The sequence below is a fragment of the Lethenteron reissneri genome, chromosome 30, assembly GCF_015708825.2.
Source record: "Lethenteron reissneri isolate LAM-NWPU_2019-01 chromosome 30, ASM1570882v1, whole genome shotgun sequence".
Lineage (NCBI taxonomy): Eukaryota > Metazoa > Chordata > Hyperoartia > Petromyzontiformes > Petromyzontidae > Lethenteron > Lethenteron reissneri.
In genome coordinates this window covers 6,671,688-6,698,647 of record NC_083808.1, presented here as the reverse complement: position 1 = coordinate 6,698,647, position 26,960 = coordinate 6,671,688, and the positions used below count along the sequence as shown (strand labels likewise).

At 41.4% G+C, this 26,960-nt stretch overlaps 2 protein-coding genes across 3 annotated transcripts in view; both read left to right on the top strand.

Moving 5' to 3' along the window:
- LOC133349461 (cadherin EGF LAG seven-pass G-type receptor 2-like) overlaps nucleotides 1-19,778 on the top strand; it is a 35,844-nt gene extending 16,066 nt beyond the window's left edge. For both annotated transcript variants that reach the window (XM_061562935.1, XM_061562934.1), the window contains exons 17-30: nucleotides 654-763; nucleotides 4,403-4,548; nucleotides 5,670-5,855; nucleotides 6,557-6,648; nucleotides 7,306-7,428; nucleotides 7,908-8,020; nucleotides 8,287-8,432; nucleotides 10,462-10,642; nucleotides 12,365-12,521; nucleotides 13,754-13,859; nucleotides 15,232-15,448; nucleotides 17,226-17,371; nucleotides 17,731-17,872; nucleotides 19,531-19,778. In XM_061562935.1, the coding sequence (XP_061418919.1) occupies nucleotides 654-763; nucleotides 4,403-4,548; nucleotides 5,670-5,855; nucleotides 6,557-6,648; nucleotides 7,306-7,428; nucleotides 7,908-8,020; nucleotides 8,287-8,432; nucleotides 10,462-10,642; nucleotides 12,365-12,521; nucleotides 13,754-13,859; nucleotides 15,232-15,437 (1,566 nt within the window). In that variant the 3' untranslated portion in view covers nucleotides 15,438-15,448; nucleotides 17,226-17,371; nucleotides 17,731-17,872; nucleotides 19,531-19,778. The remainder of the gene's footprint in view (nucleotides 1-653; nucleotides 764-4,402; nucleotides 4,549-5,669; nucleotides 5,856-6,556; nucleotides 6,649-7,305; nucleotides 7,429-7,907; nucleotides 8,021-8,286; nucleotides 8,433-10,461; nucleotides 10,643-12,364; nucleotides 12,522-13,753; nucleotides 13,860-15,231; nucleotides 15,449-17,225; nucleotides 17,372-17,730; nucleotides 17,873-19,530) is intronic.
- Nucleotides 19,772-26,960, top strand: part of LOC133349462 (cadherin-related family member 3-like) — a 34,041-nt gene continuing 26,852 nt past the window's right edge. Inside the window, 8 exon segments of the mRNA XM_061562936.1 lie at nucleotides 19,772-19,785; nucleotides 20,546-20,679; nucleotides 21,203-21,268; nucleotides 21,437-21,503; nucleotides 22,504-22,540; nucleotides 22,866-24,880; nucleotides 26,050-26,076; nucleotides 26,505-26,689. Coding sequence (XP_061418920.1) covers nucleotides 24,829-24,880; nucleotides 26,050-26,076; nucleotides 26,505-26,689 — 264 coding nt within the window. The 5' untranslated portion in view covers nucleotides 19,772-19,785; nucleotides 20,546-20,679; nucleotides 21,203-21,268; ... (1 more) ...; nucleotides 22,504-22,540; nucleotides 22,866-24,828.

Here is a 26,960-nt window from a genome sequence, read left to right as displayed (position 1 = left end):
TTTTGTTTATTATTAAATAAAAGCAAATGTACTTTTATTTTTTTATTTTCATCTCTTATTTTTTTTACCGAAAGAACCAAACAATATGGATCCTTGCAGTCACGAAAACTTTGTATCTATACATCTTAATATTACGGCACTGACCCACCCAGTGGAAGAAGGATCTGTGTCACGCAATTAACTGGATGACTTCCCATAGACATACATGTTTTCAACTTGCAGTGCCATTTTTCCCGTGTGTAGTACCTTTGTTCAATGAACACGAGTAGCATCAGGTGCGCAGAGTTGCACCCTTAGAAACAATTAGCAAAACTAATTGATGGCGCACATACAAGGCGCAATATTCCTCCTCGTTATTGGATGCTCAGTTTTTGCAGTTTACATGCCAAAGCAAGGGAACATTTTTCACGACAAGTTAACTCTTGTACCCGGAAAAATACATTGCCTCTGGTAGTGAGAATATTTGCATTATGTACATACCAATGCAAGTGTGTGCTCGAAATCTCAAGCAAATCCGATCAATTTCAGGGCGAGTTCAGAGCTCTTCTCACCTACCTACTCTGCATTTATATTGTGCATGTGCTATTCTTCCGTTGCATTGACTCACAGTCATGCTTTGCAAACAACGGATGCATTGAGCCGTGTTGTCACAGGTATTTCAAATTACCGTCAATGTCACGGACAACGGACTGCCACGGAAGTCATGCAGGGGAATGGTGACCGTTTTTATTGAAGATGTAAACGACGAAACGCCGCAAATAACGTGAGTTGAACGTAGAAAGCGTCATGAGTGTGATGCATGATGCATCCATATCAACCAATGGCAATACCTGCCATTCGCCACCAAGTGACGGCGACGTCACCACGGCACCTGTGCCAGGCCAGGTGCGCGCGAGGGGCTTATCCACCCCTCCACTTGGTGCTTTTGTCGACCAAAGCACCGCGGTGGAAACCCAAAACAGGCTTGTGCTAGAGACCAGGGAGACAGGCGTTCATGACGCCTTCTATTCTGGCCAAACTCCATAGCTACAATACATGCGTACATGAACACGTGAATTGGAAAATTATCACGTACGACAATTTGTCAGTCGACTGCTTAGATGAAAGCTTCCCCCATACCATGCCGGTCATATAGATGTGAATATATAATTATACACGTAAATAATAACAACAACCGCCATTCAACACGAAGTGGCGCGTGACGTCACCAAGGCGCTTGTGCCAGGTTAAGTGCACTTTAAGGCCACGTGAAGTGTCCAACGCCCGCTGGCAGGAAGTCACGGGGAGGGCCCAGGTGCCATGGGTTGACTGACTGAGATGACTGGCCGATGTACCAGCTGTGCCCCCTACTGTGCCAACTCACATGCATGGGGTGGGCGGGTTCCGATCAGTGGCCAAGAGGTAGCGCATTGTGCTCTGAACCCAGCGATCTGAGTAACATCAACGGAATCTGATACATGAGCCAGTCTTGGGCTCCCTGCCTTATGCAGCTCTCACTGACCAGCAGGGGCGGTTTCTTCATTAGGGCGATTGGGCGACGCACCACCAATGTCATTGAACCACAGAGTCACGCTAGCCGTCACTGCAGCCTCTGGATATAGTCCAATCAGCGTCATGCTACGTTCTGTGGAGTACCGCCTCTTTTTGGGCGATTTCACTCCGGCTGAGAATCGCCCCGAGTGGCCCCATAGACTTACATTCAAAGATGTATTTTTTCGAACGGGGGCGCTCCAATGCATTCTCTATGGCTTCCGGGAGGGCTCGCCCTAACGTGCTTACGTCATCATACGTACTTACGTCATCATACGTAAGCACGTTTCATCCAACAATATAATTTGTGGCCACCTAGTGGAATCTTTAATAAAATAAACTTGAGTGGTTTGTTTTAATAGTGAGTATAGAAACAAACAAGATGTATTGTAAGAGTCACTTTATTTTTCATTAATATTAAAGAAGTGAAGTTGCCTTTACATGCTTAAGCTGTTAATTTATCCATTGCATGGGTGGACCTTATCCTTATCAATCATTCAGAAATTTGCCCCCCCTGAGAGATTTTGCAGGAGCCGCCACTGCTGACCAGTGTGATGAAGTATGTTCAAACAACTCCCATGACTGGATGGCCAGAGGAGGCCTTCATCCAGCAGTGGATTGACCAGAGCCGAACTTTATTACACACATGCACACATTCAAAACGAAATGCATGGTCAATAACATTAATGTGTAGCCTTTATATATGCACCTATACCATGTATGCAACGCATTTATTGTCTATTTAACAAACAAAAAACAATCTCCTTCGATTGGTATTGGCCAAACATCTCAATTCAGGACGAACTCCGGTCATCCTCACCGCAGCGGCTTCTGGCTGACCATCGAACAAAGACGCTCACCGCATCGCGAGCTTTCAGATGCACTTCTCAGGCCATCTGGAATCCTCTTCCTTCCGATATGAGGAAGGCACTGGAGCACTTTCAAATCTAGATTGAAACTCATTTCTTTAGAACTTCTTTTGTGTTTAGTTTGTTGTCCTTCCCACACGCCTCCAATAAGCGCGGTTAGCTGCGTATGGTGCGAAAGAAGTTCAACACGATAATTGGTTTTTTACCCTTCTATCTGGCAACAAAACTGACATCTTTTTACAAGGAGTCATGTTTGCATAGACCGCAATACCTGCAGTCATAATACAAACAAAAGAACATAACTCTGATAATGTGCACTGTCCTTGAAGTTGATTGGTCCACACCCGAGACAGCTTTCCTTAGAGCCTAGTCTCATATGGGTTGGACCAGATGTATTATGACTGCAGGTATTGCGGTCTATGCAAACATGACTCCTTGTAAAAAGGTGTCAGTTTTGTTGCCAGATAGAAGGGTAAAAAACCAATTATCATATTTTTACTGGCAAATGAGGTTCCCATAGTGTAGATACATACACACATACATTCCTGCAAAAGAGCCCTGAGACCAGGGCTCTTTGGATAAATACATGACATTACAGTGTTGCTTTATTCTTAAAGGTGTTATGAAAAGGAAATAATTGTACACATTACGTGACATTTCACAGTTAGCGCAATCTATCACACGAAGGTGCTGAGTTTCGCAGACTTGTGGCCTGCCAGGAGGGAGTGGAGGACAATGTTGCTTTGTGGATTTTAGTCAATGGAGTAATTGGTATCGCTCACATCGATGTTGAACTCTCCTCATTGCATTTGATGTTGGCAAATTGGCAGGAATGTATACGTCCTTGTGCAATGTGTACTTCGGTACTTTTATAGCTATAAATAAATGACTATAGTCATAAGTCACTATCGTCATTTATTTCTTTTTAGCAACCCGCTCACCTTTTCTCTATCTTGCACTCGTCTTTTGTATTGTTTGTTGACCTAAGTCCCTGGCCACGTCCCCCTACTGCGGGACATATTTGAATAAGTATAACCCGTAAAAACAAAGTTTTTCACTATAAATCCTTTATATGCGTGGCAGCGAACTTAATATAAAGGATTTAAAATATATTCGCCTGTGGAGGACACGGGGATCGATCCCGCGACCTTTGGCATGGGAAGCGAGGGCGCTACCAACTGCGCTACTCCGCCACGGCCTGTGGAGGGGTTACGCTCTGGGCTCTTACACTCTGACGTTCAGACAAAGCCATGAATGCGTTCTATTTGAATATATGTAAAATACATTTTTTTTGGCTAAAAAGTGTAAAATTTTGGGAATTTTTTTTCACGAACAATAATTGTCTGGCACAACGAGTCTGTGTGGAAAATGTCAGCTCGATTGGATCACAGGAAGTGGGTTAAAAAACGACCGAAAGATTTGCACGGTCCTAAGCAAGCAAGCAAGCACGCAAGAAAGCGAACTTAATATAAAGGATTTAAAAAATTAACCCGTAAAAACAAAGTTTTTCACTATAAATCCTTTATATGCGTGGCATCGGTTTTATTTTATTATTCATTTCTGTTTTTCTTGAGTAAGAGTTTCATTTTTATCACATTGGTATTTTAAATTAAATATAAGGAAAGTCGTATATAAGGATTATAAGGTTTTCAGTTTTTGTATGATTGTTTATATTGTAATTTTTTGTTGTTTTCTTGAATAATTTTCTGTGTTTAGGAAAAATATATGATTGTGTTAGTGAAATTTTTTTTCCTAAAAAGTAGAAAATTTTGGAAATTTTTTTTCACGAAAATAAATTGTCACGCACAACGAGTCTGTGTGCAAAATGTCAGCTCGATTGGATCACGGGAAGTGGGTTAAAAAACGACCGAAAGATTTGCACGGTCCTAAGCAAGCAAGCAAGCACGCAAGCAAGCGAACTTAATATAAAGGATTTAAAAAGAGCTTCATGGCTCATCGAATTCCTCCCGAGTTGTGGAATATTGTCATGCTGATTTTGGCAGGTCGGATCCAGCAGATGTTGCTCACGTCGCTGAGGAACAGCCCCCTGGCACAGTCGTCGCCCAGCTTCACGCAAGCGACCGCGATGCCAACGACACCGCGACATTTGAGTTTGTTGGCAACGAGGATTCCTTCAACATAGAGACAGGTGGGAACAACTGTGCGCGTCAGAATGCCCCGTTCCATGTGTTGCCCTCCATAAATATTTAGCAGCAAATGGGACGTATTGGCGGGTACATCGGTGGAGCATGACACACCAGTCCTCAAAAAACAATCGAAAATAAAAAAAAATGAATCAGCTAATCTGTGTATCAGTCTTTAATTGACCATGTCGCCAAGTTTGGCACGATTCTAAGGTTTATTCAGTAGCCTGAGACTTGCCAAAAAGGTCAATATTGACCGTTGATTTGGGTCCGTTGAATCGAGGAACCGATCAAGTCTAGGGCACGAGTCAAATTTGCCTTTTGGAACACGGAGCAGCCAATCGGCATCAGACTGGGTGCTATACAGCAACAGACTGTGACACTTCATGTTCAGCTGCTCGTAAGATTCGTCTATCGACTGCTTCGACATCACGAGAATTGATTTTGATGCACCTCTCAAGATTTTATGACCGGGGTTGCGAATCACTGGAACATAAATCATTATTGCGAAAATTTTTCTTTTTTTTTAATACTGCGCACCAGTGTACTGCCGATACGTTCAAATGCATACAGTCCATTGTGATATGCTGAATATCAATTGACCTGGTTAAGCCCGTTATGAATTGTTCAACATTTTAGCGCCTAGCTCCCCGATGTGTTTGTTATCAGGCTGCAATGTGTACTACACGTCATTCGGCATGATGTCAGACGTTTCGCTCCACACTCTGGAAGCTTCTTTGGCATTTGATTTGGTTGTTCAGTACTCAAAAAAAACATCCGGCATGTGGAGAAAACGTTTGACATTATGACGAATCAACACGCGGTGCAGCCTGAAAGCACATCGCAGGGCTAAACAGCACAAGCACGGCAAGTGACGCGGTAATGTCTGCACCTCTGTCAGCCGTAATCATCGCATCATGGTGGTGGATGTGAAGCGAATGTTCAATTTTACAATGTGCATTTTGGAATGTGCCTACTTTTCATGTTTGGGGGCTTTATACGGTGTGCTCTTGCAGAGTTTGTATTATTATTATTTTGTTATCAGCAAATGGAATTTACTGAACATAACATTCCAATTCACTCGTGGCATTTTTGGCATGTTGACGTTTGTTTTGTTTGCGTGCAGGTACAGGGACGGTATCAACTTCGAAACGTTTGAATTACGATGATCCTCTGACTCCTAGAGAATACCTCCTTAGCATCCGAGCGTGCGACAAGAATCGAACTCACTCGGCAACACTCACGCTCACCGTTATTCTGGACCCAATTAACGAGCCGCCACAATGTGATCCTGCCTTCTCCCAGAACACCGGTAAAACATTATTTATCAATTACACAATCAAACAGCACCATTGGAACCTCATTTGCCAGTAAAAAATATGATAATTGATATGATAAAAAGAGGTGTCATTTTTGTTGCCAGATAGAAGGGTAAAAAAACAATTATCACAAACAGCTTAATGCGTTACAATCGTCGTCACCGTCAGCCTTGATCAATCCACTGCTAGACACTGGCCTCACCAAATTTTCCGCCAAACTCCCGAGGTTCTGCGCATGATATGCATTCCATTTTAAGATGAGAAGTGTTGGGTTTCATTCCAGTGCCTCGCTTGCGCTCGTGTGTGGCCTGCGAGCGCGTGCGAGCGTGCGTGTAATTGTGTGCACACGAGTGCAAGCGTCTCCGTGCGAACGGAGCACGGTGTGACCGAGGTTTCGTGTGGAGCACAGAATTTTTAAAATTTGTTCAGCATTTCATTTTGGTGTTCATGTCAGGGACCATAACAAGCGCGCAGTGTTTTTCTTTGTCACAGGTCAATCTCGAGGTTTGTTATGGCTGTATCCATTACAATCCGTATAGTGTGTGCAGTGTATGACATTGGAATCAGTTAAAGATGCATGTGTGCGTTTCTGTTGGTCAGCCTCATGACATCAGTGGTAAAACATTTATTATTGACACCTGGATTTTTTTTTTCGTACGAAGAGTTTTACACGTATCATGTGTTTTTTTTTCAGGGGCAGAAACTGTCATTTTTGAAGATCATCCCATCTTCAAACCAATTTATAAGCTCGTTGCTTCAGACCCAGACATCGATGACACACTCATCGTATGTAACATTTTATTGTGGCGGGGAATGACTCGTTTTTTTTTCTTGATGAGTTTAATTTGCAATAACATTGCCCATTTCCGTAACCAAGGAGCCCAGTACATGTGTATTCTACACATACAGTGTGTGTTTATGACATTCAGTTTTTTTTACGGATGGAATGTGTTGTGCTGATGGAAAGAAATACCACATTAGTGAAGGCACAGGACTAATTCTACCAATAAGTTTAATCTTATCCAAACTGTGTTCAACAAATATGTTATGGGATGCACTATTTATCTCTCTTTTTGCTGTATTAGTTCTACCAGACTTTGAATCCTTATCCCATTGCCCCATTTCCAAAGTTTCCATAACCTTGCTCAGTCCAAGACACGTGTTCGTATCTGCTGTGCTATCAATAGTGTCTGCCCTTTGTTGCTGGCTGCTTTTGTTAAAGACCTTTGGGCCCGAGCGCAGACGCTGTGATTTAAAGCATGTGCATTGTTTATTTTCCTGGGGCCCACCTGCATACAAAAACAAAGTGTACAGCCAACAGAGCACATGCGCTTATTGCCCTACCATAGATAGAGGACATGTCGTATCTGTTCATGAATATACTGATGCTTAAAACATACCTGTCTGAGCAATGCCTCCAGCTATGTCTTTCATCGTTTCCAGTTTAAGATCACGGAGCAAAGGCCCAACCTGACAGCGGCGTCTGGATTCTTTTCTGTGGATCCGGCGAGTGGTATTGTCGCTCTTACTGCCAAGGAACAATTAAACTACGACACTGGGTGGAAGGTGTGTGTGTGTGTTTTTGTCTTGTCTCATTTATCATAGAAATGCGCGATATAGGTTTGCTTATCAACGAGGTGAAGATGAAGGCAGGGATGCAGCCTTTCAATGCATTGCTCATGCCACTGCTGAATTAAGGACCTCCACTAGAGGGTATATTTGGCCTACTCTTCCATGCTAGCGCATCTTGGAAGAGGTGGGAGAACCCACACTTTCCCCCACCGCAGTCAACCTGCCGATTGAGTAAGTGGTGCATCCATTATGCTGCTGGGTGGACAGAGGTATGGGGTATTTAAGAAACCTGCACCGTTGTTCAACTGCTGTGCGAGTCCAGGGTGGTATTGCACCATGGCAGCATCTCTGAATTAAAAATAAAATTGATTTAAATATAAGGTCAAGCATTTCGCTACAACACTGTTGAATGAATGTCATTTGCCGTATGTGTCATCAGAGTATTGTTGTTATTACGCTATTTTTATTTTCAGGTTTTCAAACTCTCTCTACGAGTGGAAGAAGCAAATAAGATCGCACCTCTGTTTTGCCTTGGAACCTTAACCATCTTTGTACATAACATCAACGATGAGACACCCAACATTAGGTGCCACCTCTTACTCACTTTTTTAAGGCTCTTAATAAGTGGTGCTTTCATAAATTAAACTAATCCAGAGAGCTGTTTAGCTCAGTGGGCCTTGCCTGTCTCAATAAAGTCTGAGTCTGCGTTCCTTGTCTGGGAATTTCATTGGTGAATTTTCTAAGACTGGTAACTTGTAAAACAGTTTATGGTCGAAATACTGTTTGCGTGATAAATGTTTATACATTCGGCAAGTAATATGCCTACCCCCTCCCCACCCCACTTCTTTTTAGACCTTTCATCTCTAACCCCGTCAGCGTACCGGACACAACATCTCCCGGAAAAGTAATTTCCAAAGTGACAGCCGTAGACCTGGATGAAAACGACGGCGTTTTCTTTGAATTCATTGATGAATACAAAGGCTTCAACATTGATCCTGGTGAGCAGAACTAGATAAAAAATAATAACAATTGAACAATGCCTCAAATTAACAAAAAAACTATTATCATTGTACAACGGCATACTCATCCCACTGTAGACATTCGTTGCTAATACACGAACACAGAGAGAATTATATAACGTCAGGATCAGTATGGGTGACTTTGAGGTTAGGCGCAGCAGTGTCGTCACATGTGTTAGCGCAGCGCGCGATGAACCCGACGACCTGAGTTTGATTCCCATCCACAGCTGACATCAACTCTACCTTCAGCAATCCCCACCGATAAGTGTGGCTGTGAAGCATGATAACAGAAAAAAACATCCCCTTTAACTAATGACGTGGGATCCGGACACATTCATCCAGCAGTGGATCGAGAAACGACTGTACATTGATACTCCAGCACGAACTTTTTGATTGTCATTGTTCGGCATTTCACATATATATACACAAACACAAATTGCTTAACTATATGGAGTTAATTTCTATAAACATTGTTTGATGCATTGTTATTCTTTGAATAACGATTCAGCCACAATTTCGGTTTAAATAGAGGCACATTTTTGGCTCATATTCAACGTTTGGGTTTGCATTGTCTCTCATTTGGACAGTTTTGTTTGTACTACATTTGTCTTAGATTATGCTCATGAAGGAAAAACATTATATATTTGGCATATTATTTGCAAACATTGTTAAGAATTCTCTCACGCAATATTAGGTGTGCTTTGTAAATAAAATACTCAATTGTAATAAATAAATTGACCATTAATTGAGCAGTACATACTACCCGCTATGACAAGTGATTCAGAAACATGGGCATGAACAAAGAATATCAAACAAAAACTGAAAAGCGCACATAGACGCATAGAGAGAAATATCCTTGTAATTATGTTGAGAGAGGAAGAGGTACACGTGGTTTAGAGACTATACACACAGCTTAATGACATCATCCAAAACTATATTAAGAAAAGTATATGGCCTTGGGCACGGCACATTGCTCCAAGTGACGACGGATGAACGTCAAGAATAATGACGGAGTGGCACCCAAGGAAAGGAACACAGCCGAAAGGACGTCGACTGAGGAGATGGAGTGATGAGATCAGTTCACGTGCAGTGGCTGGGTAGATTTAACACGTAGGCATTCGCGACCAATATTATCCACAACAGCGGTGTTTTTTTTGGGTTAGATAACGACACATTTATGTTTACGTGATCTAACCCAACAAAAACGTTATTATGGCTGGGTAAATTGTTGCATTGCAGGATCATGAGAGGTGGCAACGGCTTGGGGTGACCTTCATCTAAGAGTGGATTGATCATGGCCGATGATAATGATAGCTATGACATCGATGCATCACGACTTGCTTAACTCTTGTGGTTAATCTTAATTTTGGAGCTTTCGTGACTGCAGGAATTAATCTTTGGTTCTTTCGGTTAAGTCACGTCAAAAAATAAAATAATAAATTAAATAATAGCATATTACGACGTTTCGATTGCAACACAAGCAATCATCATCAGGCATAAAAGAAATAGCAACAAAAATCTAACTAGAAAACTATAGACAGACTTGTGATGTCTGTCTGCTTGTATGTCTGTCGAGAGTTTTCTAGTTAGATTTTTGTTGCTATTTCTTTTATGCCTGATGATGATTGCTTGTGTTGCAATCGAAACGTCGTAATATGCTATTATTTAATTTATTATTTTATCTTTAGACGTGACTTAACCAAAAGAACCAAAGAATAAATCTTGTGGTTAAATTTGAGATCAACACGAATAGGAACATGAGCGGACATTTTTTTAGATTTGCTTGCTCTTGTATATATATGTTTCAGGTAAATTCCATGTCATTAACACATTTTAATTAAGTCTATTGATGTATATACTGCTTTTAGTTATATCTACAGATTTGTTGGGCCATTCCGGGCACACAGTTTCCTTATCTGGTGTTGTTTCTGTTTTCAATTCTGGTCAATGTTAAACTAATCGACCGCAAACTTTGCGATACTCTTTCTGCGGCTGGACACCACAACAGAATCAGGAGTGATTACAGCGGCACCTTCCTGGGAGAGAATGAACCTGGACGCTCCCAAGTCGTATGAGCTAAGAATACGAGTCCATGATGTGGGAAGAATTCATTCAGCCACCACCACACTCACAGTCTCAGTCATGGACACCAACAACAACCCCCCACAGTGTTCACAGTATGTGCATTAGTAAGTCAAATTCACATGTTTTTTTATATTATAATAATTTACATATATGTGTGTGTATAGGGATGCTTCCACGGTGTAATGGTTAGCTCACCAGACTTGCAATCCAGAGATCGCCTGTTCAATCTCCTGGCGCAGGAGTTAAAACGGGTTTCTTAAATCTGCAAGCCTCTGTCCACCCAGCAGTATAAATGGGTATGACACAGCTAGCCGATTGACAGGTTGCGTGTGGTGGGATACAGTGCGGGTACTTCCACCTCCTCCAAGACGTCTGCCCAGCATGGAATAGCAGGCTTAATACCCTCTAGCTGGACTCTATAAATCTTAATTTTGGAGCTTTCGTGACTGCAGGAATTATTCTTTGGTTCTTTCGGTTAAGTCACGTCTAAAGATAAAATAATAAATTAAATAATAGCATATTACGACGTTTCGATTGCAAGACAAGCAATCATCATCATGTATAAAAGAAATAGCAACAAAAATCTAACTAGAAAACATATCGGCACAAAGAGAGAGGTCTTTGTGCCGATATGTGTTCTCTCTCTGTGTGTCCTTGTGATGTAAGTCTGCTTGTATGTCTGTCTATAGTTTTCTAGTTAGATTTTTGTTGTTATTTCTTTTATGCCTGATGATGATTGCTTGTGTTGCAATCGAAACGTCGTAATATGCTATTATTTAATTTATTATTATTTTATCTTTAGACGTGACTTAACCGAAAGAACCAAAGAATGGGCTCTATAAAATTAACTTTTGCCAGCAGTGGCCGAATGGGCTGCACCGACACCTTTATAGTTAACACATGTTTAAAAAAAAAACAAGATCCGATAGACATTACATACACACTTGAATTTAAGCATTTGTTGATTTCATAACATAGTGAAATCCGCAAATGTACTTACCAGCGTGGTAAAGTATGGTCAAACAACCCCCATGACCTAAAATAGCATAGGAAGTTCCGCATGTCCTCAGCAGAGGATTAGCAAGTCGCTGAACATTAATGATATAATTAAAATGATGATGATGACATTTAGTTTAATATAAGTGTGTCGTTCATGCAAATTGCATCTTACAACCACTGAAGACCCACAGGCAAGCTGGAATGCAGCCAGGCAGTGAGCCGAAGCAGACAATCGCCCAAACTCTGCAATCCTCTATATGTTAAGTTGTTGTCGGTCAATGAATGAGTGTTCATAAATACCTTGTCTCGATTGTGTGCCAAGTTTTGTTTATATTTGTTGTCTCTGATTAGTCCCATAGATGCTGTCATTTTCTGTATAATATATTATTACGTTGGTTTTTGAAGTTTTGTGCTGATTTTATCCGCTGCATTCTTGAGCTTACATGTTGCCTGCAATGTCCCTTGGTTTCAATTTCCAAAGAGACATGTCGCATCAGTGGCCACTCGGGATATTTAAATGAAGTTTAGAGCAACAAAAACATATCCAAACACAGTTCACACACATATATTCCTCAAACAAAATGCGTAATACGAATTTTGAAGCGAAAGCAACATTTTTTTTAGATTGTTGGATCACGGAATATTTTACAGGGGCCTGTCAACCTGCAACAACTCCCTCTGAAATTAAGCCCTTGCTTGACAGTTTGTTAAGTGGCATGAACGTCGTTAACTAGCTACTGCATTTAGAGAAAGCAAGCAATGCCTTTGTGCCTCTTTACAGTGGAGTGCAGCCGATGAGTGATCAGGAATCTTTTCCATTTCCTCAGCGTGTCTCTCCCGGAGACGGCGCCCGTAGGGGGGCTTGTGGCACAGCTGTCGTGTTGGGACCGCGATGGCTCAGCCCCCAACAACCAGCTCCTTTACAGCATGCAGCTCGACGTCAGCGCCAGAGATCGCTTCCAAAGTTCGGGCGATGAAATATTGGTGAGTGTCGCGGCTGCCTTTTCAAAAGAGAGATGTCGAATGTGGGCCGAGCGAATGATCTCGCTCTTTTTTCCGCGAGCGAAGTTCGCGTGAAGGTCAGAGGGTCACCGGAACTCGTTTAGCGGAGGAGAGTTCCGTGGAATTGTGGCACTGCTTAATATTCGCGAGCATTTCCAATTCGGATTTGGTGTTAACTTGAATTTCTGCAGTGATTCTAATGTTCTTATAGGGTGAGTGATGAAGGCTATGAGAGCCTTTTTGTCGCGTCAATGTCAAGCTTCAGTGATTAGAAAAGTAAAAGTGAATTGTGCAGAAACCCATTCGTCGTGTAAAAATAAGAATCAATACGTGTCTTATTAAAGTGATTCAGAACACCAGAGATAAATCAATTTATTTCACTTCACAAAGTTTGAATTAAGCCCTGTATTTAAATGATGTGGCAAAATGAAAAATGTTCCTCTATGTATATTGTTTCCTGCATAATGTGTCACAATTATGTCTCAGCAATGGGTGAATATGTTTAATCCTGACATTAATATTTCATCCAGCAGTGTTTAGTACATTTGTTCAACAGCAGCAATACTCTATAATACACTCATCCAATAGCGACTGACATTTGAATAAAAAAAAACATGCATGCATTTTTGTCAGCACAATATGCACGCACAATACACGGACAAGAAATCCAGGTTTCGACACGAGCAATAATAGTATGCATACTATCTCATGAGTGTTTTAATCCTGTGAAATATTAATAGTCTGAAATTACAATACAACTGCAGTAATTAAGAGCCCAGAGCTGCTGTAGTCAGCAGCACTTGCACCAATGATGCAAAATACGCTTTAGACGAATGTAGAGCACAGTTCGTTCAGTTACGATTATAACATTTGGGGCCTATGACCAAATCATCTGATCTCAGAAGCAAAGCAGCGGTGAGCCTGGGCTGTGCTTAGGTAGAGTGACCAACATGCATAAAGCAGGTGGTGTAGGCTGATGCAAGGAGATGTCAGCAGTGATCAAATTCCACTGTTGGTCTGTACTATGCCTCAATGTCTAATGCTCCCTGCCCTAACCAACGCACACTCACCCACCTGCTAGTGTTTGGTCAAATAACCCCCATGACCTGCACGGCATGGGGAGGCCGTAATTGAGCAGTGGGTTGACAAAAGGGCAGTACGTGCACTAATTCGGCATTGTGTTGCCTATTTGTCATTCTTGACTGAATTTGTAGATTGGATCTGCTGGGTTGCAATGTGACACTGCTTCGGTGGCCAACCTGGAGTTCAAACACACTATCCTGATGGTGGTGCGGGACGGAGGATACCCCAGTCTAAGCAGTAATGTCTCACATTTCTTCAGTTTGTTTTGTCATGTTGTCTTCATTTAATCCTGCTTTTTCTTTGGCATGAGACGAAGTATCTATTCCGATCTTCCACAGAGCAGTGCAATTCCTTCATGCCGTGTTAGACAATGGCCCATGGAAGTGGATATTACAGAGCTACCTCTGAGATACCTTCAATTGATCTCTGGTCTACGTGGGAGAGAGAAGGACGTTACCCCCACTGCATATCAGAGTAAAGTTCGGAATGACAATCAGAGCGATATTTTAATTCTCAGGGCTGAAATTATCCAAATTTAGTGCAGAACGAAATTTTATGTGATTGTGTGTGTGTAGTCATTGGTGACTGAGCTGAGACCATCAGCTCAATGCAATCACAGGCAACTGTCTAAATATGAGCCAGCTTCAAGGTTCCTGGCTACTTCATTTTTAAAGGATTATTTAAAATCGTATGGTATATACAGCTGCAATATACAACAATGTTATAGAGTATGTTATATGGAGCGGGTGGTGTATGGGTAGTGCACTGCACTATACGCCAGGCACCCTGAGTTTGATTCTCATTTGCGGCTAACATCGGTGGCGAGTAAAATAAGTGGTCAGGATGAATCATTTTTCATGAAGTATTTTTTTAAATAGTTTCCTTTGAAGAATAAAGGAAAAAAAAATGTTCGATCATTTAGAGCTGTCCTAATGTTTATACATGCCGAGAATATTGACACAGCATGCATTAATGACCTCTGATTTTACCTGTTCGTTGTGGTGCTGCTGCTGCTGCTGCTGTTGATTGTATAGGCCATTGCTAGTTGTTGCGGTGGTGGTGATTGTGAAGGTATTGATGGTGTTGCTGGTGGTGATGGTGGAGGGACATTGACGGTGGTGTGGTGATGGTCGCAATGGTGGTGGTGTTGGTAAAGATAATGATGTTAATGTTGGTAATGATAATGGTGGTGCCATTGATGGAGCTTCTGCTGCTCATGGTGATGGTGCAGGGACATTGTTGGCGGTGTTATGGTCGAGGTAATGCTATGATGATGGTGACAGTAGTAGTGATAATGATGGTGCTGCATTTGGTGATGGTGGTGGGAATTTGTTAGCGGTGGTGGTGTTGCAGTCCTGGGCCTCCCTTAGGTCGACTCAGCTTCAAATGAGTACCTAGTACGATGGGTAAACATTTCCTCGGGAGACAAAGGCGGCCGGGCGTGGTGCTGACCACCCACCCTCCCGTATTCCGTGCTGGCCGTCATAGGTGCTACTCGCTAACAGCACTCTTCCCAAAACGCCTGTTAAGGCTCTATGGGGAGAGAGAGGAGGGGGGGGATCTTTGTCTTTGCGCTCATGATGATCTTGATGGGATGTGATTGTTGCAGCCACGGTGACGGTAGTGGTCAGCGTGACCTCCGTGAATGAGTTTGAGCCGTCACCGAAGAATGTGCAGTTTTCCGTGCGGGAAGACAGCCCCGTGGGCGCGCTTGTTGGAACGGTGATTGGCCAGGACCAGGACTGGCCCTTCGACAGCCTTCGTTATTCCATAGTGGGTGGCAATGAAGACAAGCCCGCCAAAGTTCTTCATTGAACCTACCACAGGTGCGCGCGCGCGCATACGACATTCCAATAACAGTAACCTGAAGTGGTAGAATGTGTACCGATGCGCTGCATTTTTATCGGCACCAAACATCACCGTGATTATGCATTCACTTGATTTACGTGTTGAGTCGTTTATTCTTCTTTTAATAGGCAATCATGTTTGTTACGTATCAAATTACCATCCATTGCATTGCCCTCATTGTGATACAATTACTCTCAGATGTGTGATTAAGCACTAATTGGAATAGCACTCATAACAGCACCAATAGGGTATGAGGCAGAGTACTGTCTTAAAAATGCAGTTTATGTGTCCATGGAGCGCCAAGTGGCAATTCATTTCATGAGTGTTTTGGGATATTTAACGTCTGATTATCGAAGGCGCATGAAGCTGATCTCTGCCAAAGAGTGACAGATTAAAAGCAACAAGAATTCCGCTTTCCAGGACATAAAAATTTAGTTTTTATATAAGTTTACAAGCCTTTGCCAGAGCTATTATATATTTCTAAAGTGATTCTTTACCGTATAACATTTCATAAGTTGTTAGAAGTTCCGTGAAACATTTTTTTTTTCACATTGCCGAATTCCACTGTGAAGCAGTCACCGGAGACATCGCATTGCATTGTTAATGATATGATAATAGGGTTTCCTCCTTTTTTCTGGCCAGAAAAAAACCTATTATCATATTTTGATACTGGCAAAGGAGGTCCCATGATGTATTGTTAATGGTAATTTTTAAAAGCTGCCTGTAGATGGCAGTCTTGGCTTTGGTATGTCATGCTAATCCATGCGACCTTATAGCCTCGCAATGAAAGCTCTGTGTGGATAGCGTCTTGCATTATGATCTACCAGTTTTGCTCCTGTCATTTGTATGATACAGTATAGTACCGTACTGTCAGTTTTTTGGGGGGTGCAGGGTTGGTGTTGTTGTTGTAAACACTGTGATACATGAACCCTCATACCTGAGTTCGATTCATAATAAATGTTTTTTGGGTTAGATCGCGTTATTTATAAATGTGTCGTAACCCTCCACCACCCGACACGGCCAATCAATAAAAAATGTGTCACGTTGACAAAAGACAAATAGTTCACTACTTTAGCCCACCGGTGTGTTGAAGAGTGATTCCACAACATTTACAATTTTTGAGAGCGACGTTTCGCTGGTAATTACATCATCGGGCAAATTGCCTGATGATGCTGGATGTAATTACCAACGTGACACATTTTTTACTGATTGGCCGTGTCGGGTGGTGGAGGGTTGCGACACTTTTATAAATAACGCGATCTAACCCATGAACCTGTATTATGAATAATATTGGTCGCGAAAGTCTACGCGTTAAACTGAGTTCGATTACTGCCCACTGTTAACGTCAGTTGTGAGTGATGTTTAAAGATGTCCTCACTTCGAATTGGATGTTTTTTTTTAAGGCAAAGTGATGTCCGCTCAAATGAGCACCAGGGAAATGCGTATAACCCATTTACAGCCTTAAACTCAGTGATTTTTTAAAAATATATTTCACCTCCTTCCCATGATTGCCTCTTCCATATGAAGGAAAATTATGGTTTAAACAACCCATCAGCCGCACGTGCTTCTGAGAGTGGTGCAAATTATTAACAGCAGCATTTGTTCAATGCAAGTAAACTCTGGACTACTCGCAGAAGGCCAATGGGTTCTGTAAAATACGTGGAAGAGGCGTTATATATGTTGCTATTTACATTTCCCACAATTATGCTTAACGGTTGTCATTTTTATTTATGCAATCGTCAATACTGTTTTCAGGTCGCCTTCATCTCTTGAATGCTCTGGACAGAGAAAAGGTGTCAAGTTACACAATCACTGTGCAAGCTGTAGACGTCAATAATGACCAAGAGAAAGATCCATCCAGGCAGAAAACGGCAACAGCTGTTGTGACGGTCATCGTCTCGGTAAAGCGTCATCAACTGCTGCGCCTTACTACCTGTACATTGTATCAACAAAATGCAAACACCATCCGCGCGTTTACATTGCCAATGATAAACGCATGGGTCTACTTTGTGCTGCAATGCAAATTGTAGATGCTGTGTAAGAACGCCTTGTCTTTGCCGGAATTATGCTTTGAACAGTATACGGTAAAACATTATTGCAGTGTGCTGTGTGCTATACTTAGTCGAGACATTTAACTTTGCACAGGGAGTTTTGATGGATATTGCTGCCCCCACTTGGCCAGTGGCAGTGTGTTTGTGAATTGTAATAAGTAGAGAGAGAGAGATCTTCCTTGACCGAGATGTGTATTTTTTTGTTTCAGAATGTCAACGATGAGCCTCCATTGTGCCATCCTGCTTTCCACGAGACAACTGTGTACTCAACCATAAAGTCTCCCATTCTGAAACTAAGCTGTTCGGATAAAGACTCGCCGGAGAGCGATTTGACTTACAAAATAGTTGGAGGTAGGTCCGAATGTTCCCGTGCAATGACAAGGTTGTGATGGCTGTCAAATACACATTTGCTGCTCGTGCCATTGTGCTCTCAAGGAGGCTGGCATTATTTCCACCATCAAAGACATAGTAAAGTGCTCATGATATGAAATCTATTATATGGTTATCGGTTTTAATAAAAAAAGAACGTAGAGTGGATATCCATTGCTTGTCCCTGTTACATGGGATTTGGATTGACGGCCACTTTTCGGGGAACAGAGCCTCTGCTCTAGAGAGAACTTTAGAGAACACCTCATGGAGGGTATTTTGACCCAATCTTGCACGCTGGCCAGATGTCTGGACAGGGGTGACAGGGATATCCACACTTACCTCCACCTGGGTGTCGACCAACAGCAATGCACATACACATTTATATTGCCGACTGGATCGAGGTGGAGTTTCAAGTTTATGAACTAGGTGCGATTTCAAGATACAAGGATAATGTGATTTGCAAGAGTGACCTGGGGTATGTCTGCCAATGCTATGCATAATACAACTTGAGTCATTTGTGGGTGAATTTCCAAAATTGACGCACAATGGCCTACACTTGCCAATGTTGTCAGGGGATCCTTGACGTTCACTGTGAAGCAGATGGCCTGTATTATTGTGATGGTTATTAAACAGCAGTAATGATTAGTCATAATTAATCAGCGCAGTTGCTGGATTTGAACCATGAACTTCTACAACGAGAGGTAAATGTGCTACCGCTAGGCTATGCCACTGGGCCAGACAACGCAAGTTATGAAACTTGCCGCGCCGGGTCATCAAAGCGGCACTCTGAAATGTAATTCCAGCGTGCGAACCATTACGCCGCAGAACCAATCTGAAAACTAGATGCGTGATGTTTGCGGCTGTCTGAATGTCATGGGCGCTGTGTACTTGAGACTGACTCGCTGTCAGTAGTCACGTCAATATAAGAACAGCTTGAATTGAGGTCATTAACGCTCCAACAGCATTGTGTCAATGCTCTGAAACCTTAGAAATTCGTGGAAAATTGAGTGGGACATTGTAAAATCTAACGGAATATGCACACTTTAATGTCACAGCGCTTCAAAGCGCACTCTATTTTTACTCAGCACACATCTATATTGTATTCGAGGGCCATTCATTATGAGTAGGGTTTTTTTTCTCGAAAACATTTACTGATTAAACTATATTTATTATGTTTATGTATACATGTTTTGAATTTTGCAATGAATAACCAATGCAAAGGTCTCTTGCATTATTATATTTTTTGTCCAAAATAACCGTGCTTTACTGTACATGCATATTAATGGAAAACCCATGTCTAGACTGGAAAATTTGTCTTTCATTACAAACTGGATACCTTGAAAATGTTGAGTGCTGTTGTTACTGACATGTCATTGTGATTGGCTACTTGGTTTTCTATTTCCGTTAGCTTCTTTACATTTGAGGGCGAGATTTGTTTTACATTTTCATTGCTTATGACGATTTCCATTACACCTGGAATAATTCTGTAACTCAGCACACCACTCCTTTTAACAAAACAAATATATCTATAAAAAAAACATTTTTTTACTTCAAAATGTTTCTCCTAATCGAACAATAACGTGTACAAGAATGAACGTATAATCCGTTCATTCAAATTCCCCTTTGCCTTCGCCTTACAGGCAATGACGGTGGAAGGTTCGTCCTGCTGCCTTCGTCGAATGGTTCACCTGCTATTGCCTCCACCCAGTCGTTCCGCTACGAGATCTTGGGCGGAATCCGAGACCCGGTTCAATTTCAGCTGCTGGTGGAGGTGACTGATGAATCGTTGAACCCCGACAAGTCCCACCAGCTGACTGCGACAGCAACCGTCATCGTGAACGTGGTGCCGTGGTCGACTACCACTCCCGCTACCCCGACGTCCCGCAAGGACAGCGGTAAGTAGGAAGGCGACTGCAACTTAACACTCGGCTGGGTGGCTGTGTATAGGGGATGATTATATTTGCTTCACACACACACATGCACAAAAAAATTATAATCACACGAAACATCCTTCTTCCAAAATATGTCAAATTCAGAAATGTTTCTTGTATGATTCGAAGTGTAAGCTTTACCGTATTTGTTTGCGCTCAGGATACTATTGTTTAATGAGCATGTTGTAAATTCAATTCAATAAAATCCTTCACGAAGGCACATTTGCGTGATTATACGTAATTATATATCCTTTTAATACCTGATTTTACGTTTGTATCACCATCAATTATTGTACCTGGTGTTTTTGGCTCGTAATCACAGCTTACACAACCTACGTGAAGTGTGTACAACAGCATTGAGCAACAATGACAATGCCTTCGACTACATTGTGCAGTTTGTTTGTTTGTGATATGAATGATGCTGCTTCTGTGTCTGAGGCTCTCAGCGTAACGGTTAGCGACCCGAGTTAGATGCTCGCTCATGGCCAACATCACTGACAATTATCTGAACTGTGCCTGGGTCTCTCCTAAGTCGACTCAGCCTCAAATGAGTACCTGGTGCGTTATGTAAACATCACCACTGGGGAGACAAAGGCTGCCGGGCGTGGCGTTGGCCACCGACCCCTCGTGTGCTCGTCCCGGCCTTCATAGGTGCTCGCTAACAGCACTTGCCCCAGCGGTCTTTTAATACTATACGGAGGATCTTTGTCTGTGTCTTTGTCAGCTATGGACCACATCTGTGCTGACCTTCAGGCAGGTGTACTGGAGGCCCGACAGCTGGTTCGTCGCTCTCTTAGTTGTAACCGGTGCTCTACTGCTGGCTCTGAGCTCAGCGATAATCTGGAGTTTCTGCAGGCCGTAAGTAGAAGCGAACAGTCGTCATGAGCTGCACTTGGGGAGCCGGTCAGTGCACTTGCCTCTGGGGTCAAAGTTCGCCATTTCATATCCATTCTCAGCACCATAGCAATGCGATCTATGAACCCTGCGGGACAAGTACGCTGTTGGATAATTTACGCGCGTGAGAAAAGGATCTTGCGGTCAGGCTGGAACAGAGTGTGCTATTAGGATGGAACAAAGTGTGCAGCTGTTATGGACAATTTTTGCTCGCAATCAGTTAAAGATTTGCTCACAAAGGACTCAATTGCTCACCGAAGTCACTCGATACCCTTTCTAAATACTTGTCGGTGCTCGGTGTCCCGTTATGGAGCTGAGTATTTCAACATTGACCTCAGCCACGCATGTCCATACCACTGTGATTGCGTTGACTTCTACTCAGGAGCTTTGAACTGATCATCATACTGCAGCAGCGACTGCAGAAATGGTCCTAGACATTTTCCAAACCACATCACAATAACTCATTTTGTCTTATTCCTTTTTTTAGCAAACAACCCGGCTCCAAATATTTGCCAGAGATGGATGACAAAGCCAGTCCTGGGACAATTGAGAGGTTGTGCATTTAATGTGTTCATGAAAAAAGAATCACATGAGCTAATTATGCATCAAATATAAGTACAGCCATCATTGCAAAATGTGATAGTTTTGGATAATTGAATGAAGTGCATCTTATATTTCATACAATTACAATGTTCAAATGTCTCGTTGTGCATTCCTACAGTGATGCAATGCATCGTTTGGAAGATGTGGATAACCCAAGCCCTGCAGAGTCTGCGGCAGCAGCAAATGTAAGTTGATGCATGAACTGAAATGATTATGTAACACTCTTAAGTTTGTAACCACTGACACATGTAATGAAAGGCGCATAACCCTATGTAAAATAACTGCTAGATGAGGGGGGGGGGGGTAAATTTTGTCACAGCTTGATACCCAACAGTGTGTTCCCCAATTATCCTCTGCATGAGCCTTACTTGATTTGGAACCCTAAGAATCTTTGAGCACAACTGGTGGCACTGAGCTGCCATTTCTGAGATTCTGGGCTAGAATCTGGGCAGTCAAGTTTTATTAAACGGATTCTCAAGTGTGGTTAGTTGATATTCACAACTTGATCATGAGTTACCGTACAATTTTTTTTTTTATCTCTGGAATTTAGCAAAATGTGGCTAAATTGTAGCTTTGAGGATGCAAATAATATGTATCTCTGTAATAGGGCAGGTGGGAATGTACTGCCCCCAGTGTGTATGTGGTGATATCTCCTTCCATGCAGCCTTCACTGACATGGGGTGATGATGATTTGTTGCTTCTGCGAGAGTTCTGAATGGATCCTTTGTCTCATGACACCGCGAGCACAATTGGAATACAATTTTGGAGATAAACAATGAAAAAAGTGTTGCAACATTTGTCAATGCACGTCTAGTATTTAAATTACTATGGAAGAGATTTTGACCATCGTTTAGTATGCAGCTAACCTTGTGCAAAGCAAACCTCGTGTCCACAATGTCTCAACATATTCTTGGTTCTTTCGGTAGAGTCACGTAGAAGGGAAATAATAAAATAAAAAATATATGTTTTATATTAGCATATTTTAATTATTTTATTATTTCCCTTCTACGTGACTTTCTCGAAAGAACCAAGATTATGAATCCCTGCAGTCGCGAAAGCTTTAAATCTAAATTTAATGTCTCAACAATTTACCATCGTTTTAAATGTTTAAGTAATGAGCTTTTTGCATTATGATTCCTAATATTAATGATCTTTCTTCTATTCCTGACCGTGGTTCATGAACAGGATCAAAATGTGTTTGACGGACGTGCTGTCGATCCAGGTATGCTTAACAATACATGTATTAGACAAAGAGCTTTGTTTAAAAATATGATTTAATGGCAATATTAATTAACACGTGGTTATTGTATATGTTCGCATGAAGCGTGTATTTACATTGTTCAAGTCAGAAGTGTTTGTAGACAGTTGAGCAAATCTTGAAATTGTTAAAGACCTCAACACATTCATTAATAACATTTCCCAAAAAAATGAGGCAAGGTTTCAAACAATGGCCCTTCTTCATAACGGATATGACAAATATGTTGTTATTTGTACGTAAGCACCACTACCAACGCAGGATCACAGCTTCTTCTGTTTATGTTGTTTAGTTTCAGGAAAAGAATACCTCTTCAACAGCTGGAATGGGAAGCGTTTGTGGGTATAAGGAAGCATTCCCATCCTCCGTTTCGCGATGACGAAACAGTATAGAATGTCTCATCAGGACATTTACGCCAGCATTGCTTCGTTTATTTTGTGTGCTATATAACCGGTGTGCATGCACACCATTTGCGCTTGTGTGAATGTATATTTCTCCCCCCCCCCCCCCCATAATGTTCATTAAGTCTACTAAACCAGGCTACAACCACAAATACTGCATTGCGTTAATAGGCTTGTGGTATTTTTAAAATACCATTTGATAAATACGTATTTTTGGTATTATTTGAAGGCCTGCACGTGCCACTATGCATTAAATTTGCCTTCCACGTATTTCAAAATGTACTCACTGAACGAGGAAATGGCCTGTCAAATCTGACCACGTCATCAATTTGTCAGTCGTTTGAATGCGCGCAGAGAAAAGGCTGTGTCGTCATGATGACTGCTGCGATATCATATTTCACGAAACAATGCGACATCAAATTTCATGATATGATGATTGGCACTCATATACGTGTCCCGTAACTTCGTAATCGTATTTAAAATTACTATTGTATTTTAGTGCGCTTTACTATATTTACAGTCACAAATACAAAATTGCGTAATTGCAGTTCACTAGAGACTGCCATGCAGTAGGTATTTATCATCACGACTTCAATATGTCCTTCAATATCAGAAGTTCTGCTCGTTGCACGAAAAACTATGAAAATTATAAAATATCATCACCATGCCACCCATTAGTGTGGAAAACATTGTCAAGCTATAATTAAAATTAATAATAGTTATGTAATTGCTATTTCATTAAAAACATGCGAGGAAATAAAATATTTAAGAAATATTTAATTGCATTTTTTTTTGCAATACGGAACATACGATTATTATGGATTTCAATAGATATCACAGTATATTTATATAATTGTAACCCAAGTTATAGTTGACCTGTCTTAATAAACGACCAATTTTAGTCCATGTATTCAAGTATTGCAGTGCTGTGGGGTGATACATCCTAACTTGGGAGGCCAGTATTCATATGCTGTACTGTATTCATCTCAACCACTATATTCTCTTTAAGCACAATGTGTGAGCAAATCCCCTGTGTTGCGTGTATTGGTGTAGCTCTGGACTCAGTAAATTCGATGATCTTCATATGCAAAGTCACCTATTTGCTGTAATGTGGAAGTTTATTTTCAAGAATGTACATTAATGATATACGTACATTTTGTTTGCATTAACATATGCATGTTTGTTGTTGAACTTCATTCGCACCGTACGTATTCAACCGTGCCAATCGAAGGTGCGGGGGAAGGAACAACAAACTAAACTCAAATTGTGTGTGCCCTGCATTACGTTCTAGAACAAACCCTGAATATTCCTTGTTTTGCAACATATCATCAATAAAGCAAGTGTGCCTTGAACTGTTAACCCTTGGATTCGTTCTGTAGCAACAGCGTCCCCCTGATTAACATTTATGGCAAGCGAGTCAGCCACGGTAACGAACATCTTTCCTCATTACCCACCTCGAGCTCAAACACCGTAAAAAATATATAAATGTACACGGATAGTTATTGACACGATGAGAGCCAGCAGTTGAAATACCCGTCCCAAGAGCATAAAGCAGTTGTCGGCCAGTAAAAACAGAAAGCAATCTATGCCCCCCACACCCCCCGACCTCACGAAATGTTTGCGGTTAAATACATTCTAAAGCAATTTAGCCTCGGGTTGCTATAAGAACTGAAGGATGCATTGCTAAGTCGGATCTGGTTGGCTCGAGTAATCGTCGGGCAGGTTGTGTGATTGTTGAGGATATACTTTAATTTATTTTTTAAAGTAAAGTCGCGTCTCGGCGCGCACTTGGAGGTGAGCTGTGAGTGTGGTGAGGCTTAAATTCGGCGGATTGGGGCACCTGTGAGTTCGCTCATGGAGCAGAAGATTGCATCGCTCTGCTTTTCCTGCTGCGTCATACTCTGTGGTAAGAACTGTCATTGGTTTTGTCTTCCCTTCCCCTGACTTAATCGTAAGACATTTTTGTTCAGACGGATTTTTTATTAACAAGACGAATCAGGTGCACGCAGAGGAAATGAAAGCAGGTTGACACCAGCACAAACGTATTATGTATTACAGTGAAATAGTAACCTGTCTAAACCGCATGTTTAAATAAAACAGTTTCAATAAACTCTACAACCCTGGTGTCTTCCTAAGCGATGATTACCTCTATAGGAGAAGGAGAAATAAAAAAGGGAGATGAGGGGGGTAATCATAACAACATTTAATTCGCGATGCAATTGCATCTGCATAATTACCGTACATGTATGTTAACACTGCCGTGAACATACAAATGTATTCGTAAAGGTAGTGTCTCGTTATTATATAATTATAATTGGGCTGCGGTTTGTGTTATGTGGATAACAACGATACTCCCTCAGACCTGGTCGTGTTGAGATTTCATCATCGTAGTTTTTCGATTTAAAGCTTTCGTGACTGCAGGGATTCATCTTCTTGGTTCTTTCGGTAAAGTCACGTAGAAGGGAAGTAATAAAATAATAAAACATAATAAAATAATTCTCACGACGTTTCGGCTACAACGCAAGCAGCCGTCTTCAGGTGAAGACGGCTGCTTGCGTTGTAGCCGAAACGTCGTGAGAATTATTTTATTATGTTTTATTTTTATTATTTTATTAATTCCCTTCTACGTGACTTTACCGAAAGAACCAAGAAGATGACATCGTAGTTTGATTTCGCTGTTAAGCCTCCACATGGCTGGCATGGCGTTGGTGACATGCTATGGAGATGTGTCGGGGGAGTCCCAAGTGTTCACAAGAACTTGGGTGAGATTGTTACAAATTCTTCCGTTCCGTGCCGTTGAAGACCACTCAAGATTCTCATTTTCTTTTTGGCATATACTTTATCTTTCGCCAAAGCTCAACATTCATGTGCTCAAGCCGAACTGTTGTCTCATTACAATTGTTTTAACGTATATGTGTGATATTTTTATGGACATCCTGTATTATTTTAATATTGCGCACATAATATGGTAATATAAACACATAATTTCTCAGGTTTATTTAATAAACATGGGCAGCGACTTTTTATTATTTAATGTGTTTAAAAAAAAAATCGGTTCTTTCTCTTTGTGTTCAGGCTTGCCAGGAACTTCTGCTAAGCCTGGTGAGTTTCTAATGCAACATTATTCACTCTCCAAACAACATTAGTTAAGTGTTTTTGCATGTCTCGAGCACATTATCGCGTGCGGTGCCAAGAGGTGTGTTTTTATATCTGGAAACACTTGAGTTACGGAAAACGTTGTTGCATTAGTCTGTGCATTAGTGCAGATACAGCCTTTGGCAGAGCCTCAACAAAGCATGTGTCATGTACAAAGTGGGTTTATCTCAGAGGTTAGTATATTACAAGGTGATACTATGTTGTCTGCCGATAAACTTTAATAACTTACAGGCTTTTCACACGGTTTTTTTTGTGAAACATTTTGCTCAGTCAAAACATGTTTATATACATGTGATGGGTTCGTGAGAATCTGGATGGAATATGTCTAATTAACGTCGTTATTGCCATTGACATTACATTTGCATGCGTGTCAGACTTTAATCTTATTCCAGCTGTGTTCACTATACCAGAAGACAGCGCTGCTCAGACGTTGGTGGCTACTTTTGAAATCAGCTTCCCAAATGAAACCATTGACAATGTTGTACTCACCCCGACATCACCTTTCCAGCTGAGATGGTTTCAATTAAACGTTCCTGGTCCTGGAGTTTACATTGTGGAGGTAAAGCGTAATGGTTATTCATTATTGTTATGTTTACAAAACCAAACTTATTAAACATGTACTGATATGACTGAGGACATCATGTTTTTATATTTAGATCTACTGTATTTTAAATTATTGTAAGCAGGTGAATTTCAACTTGGCAAGTACATTATATTTTCCCAACAATGATAAAAAAAAAACATTTACGTCGTACACTTATGTAATACGGTTGTTTTGTTTAAGTTTGTGAATAATATTCCGATTCTAAAGTGCAGTGCTCACATTTTTA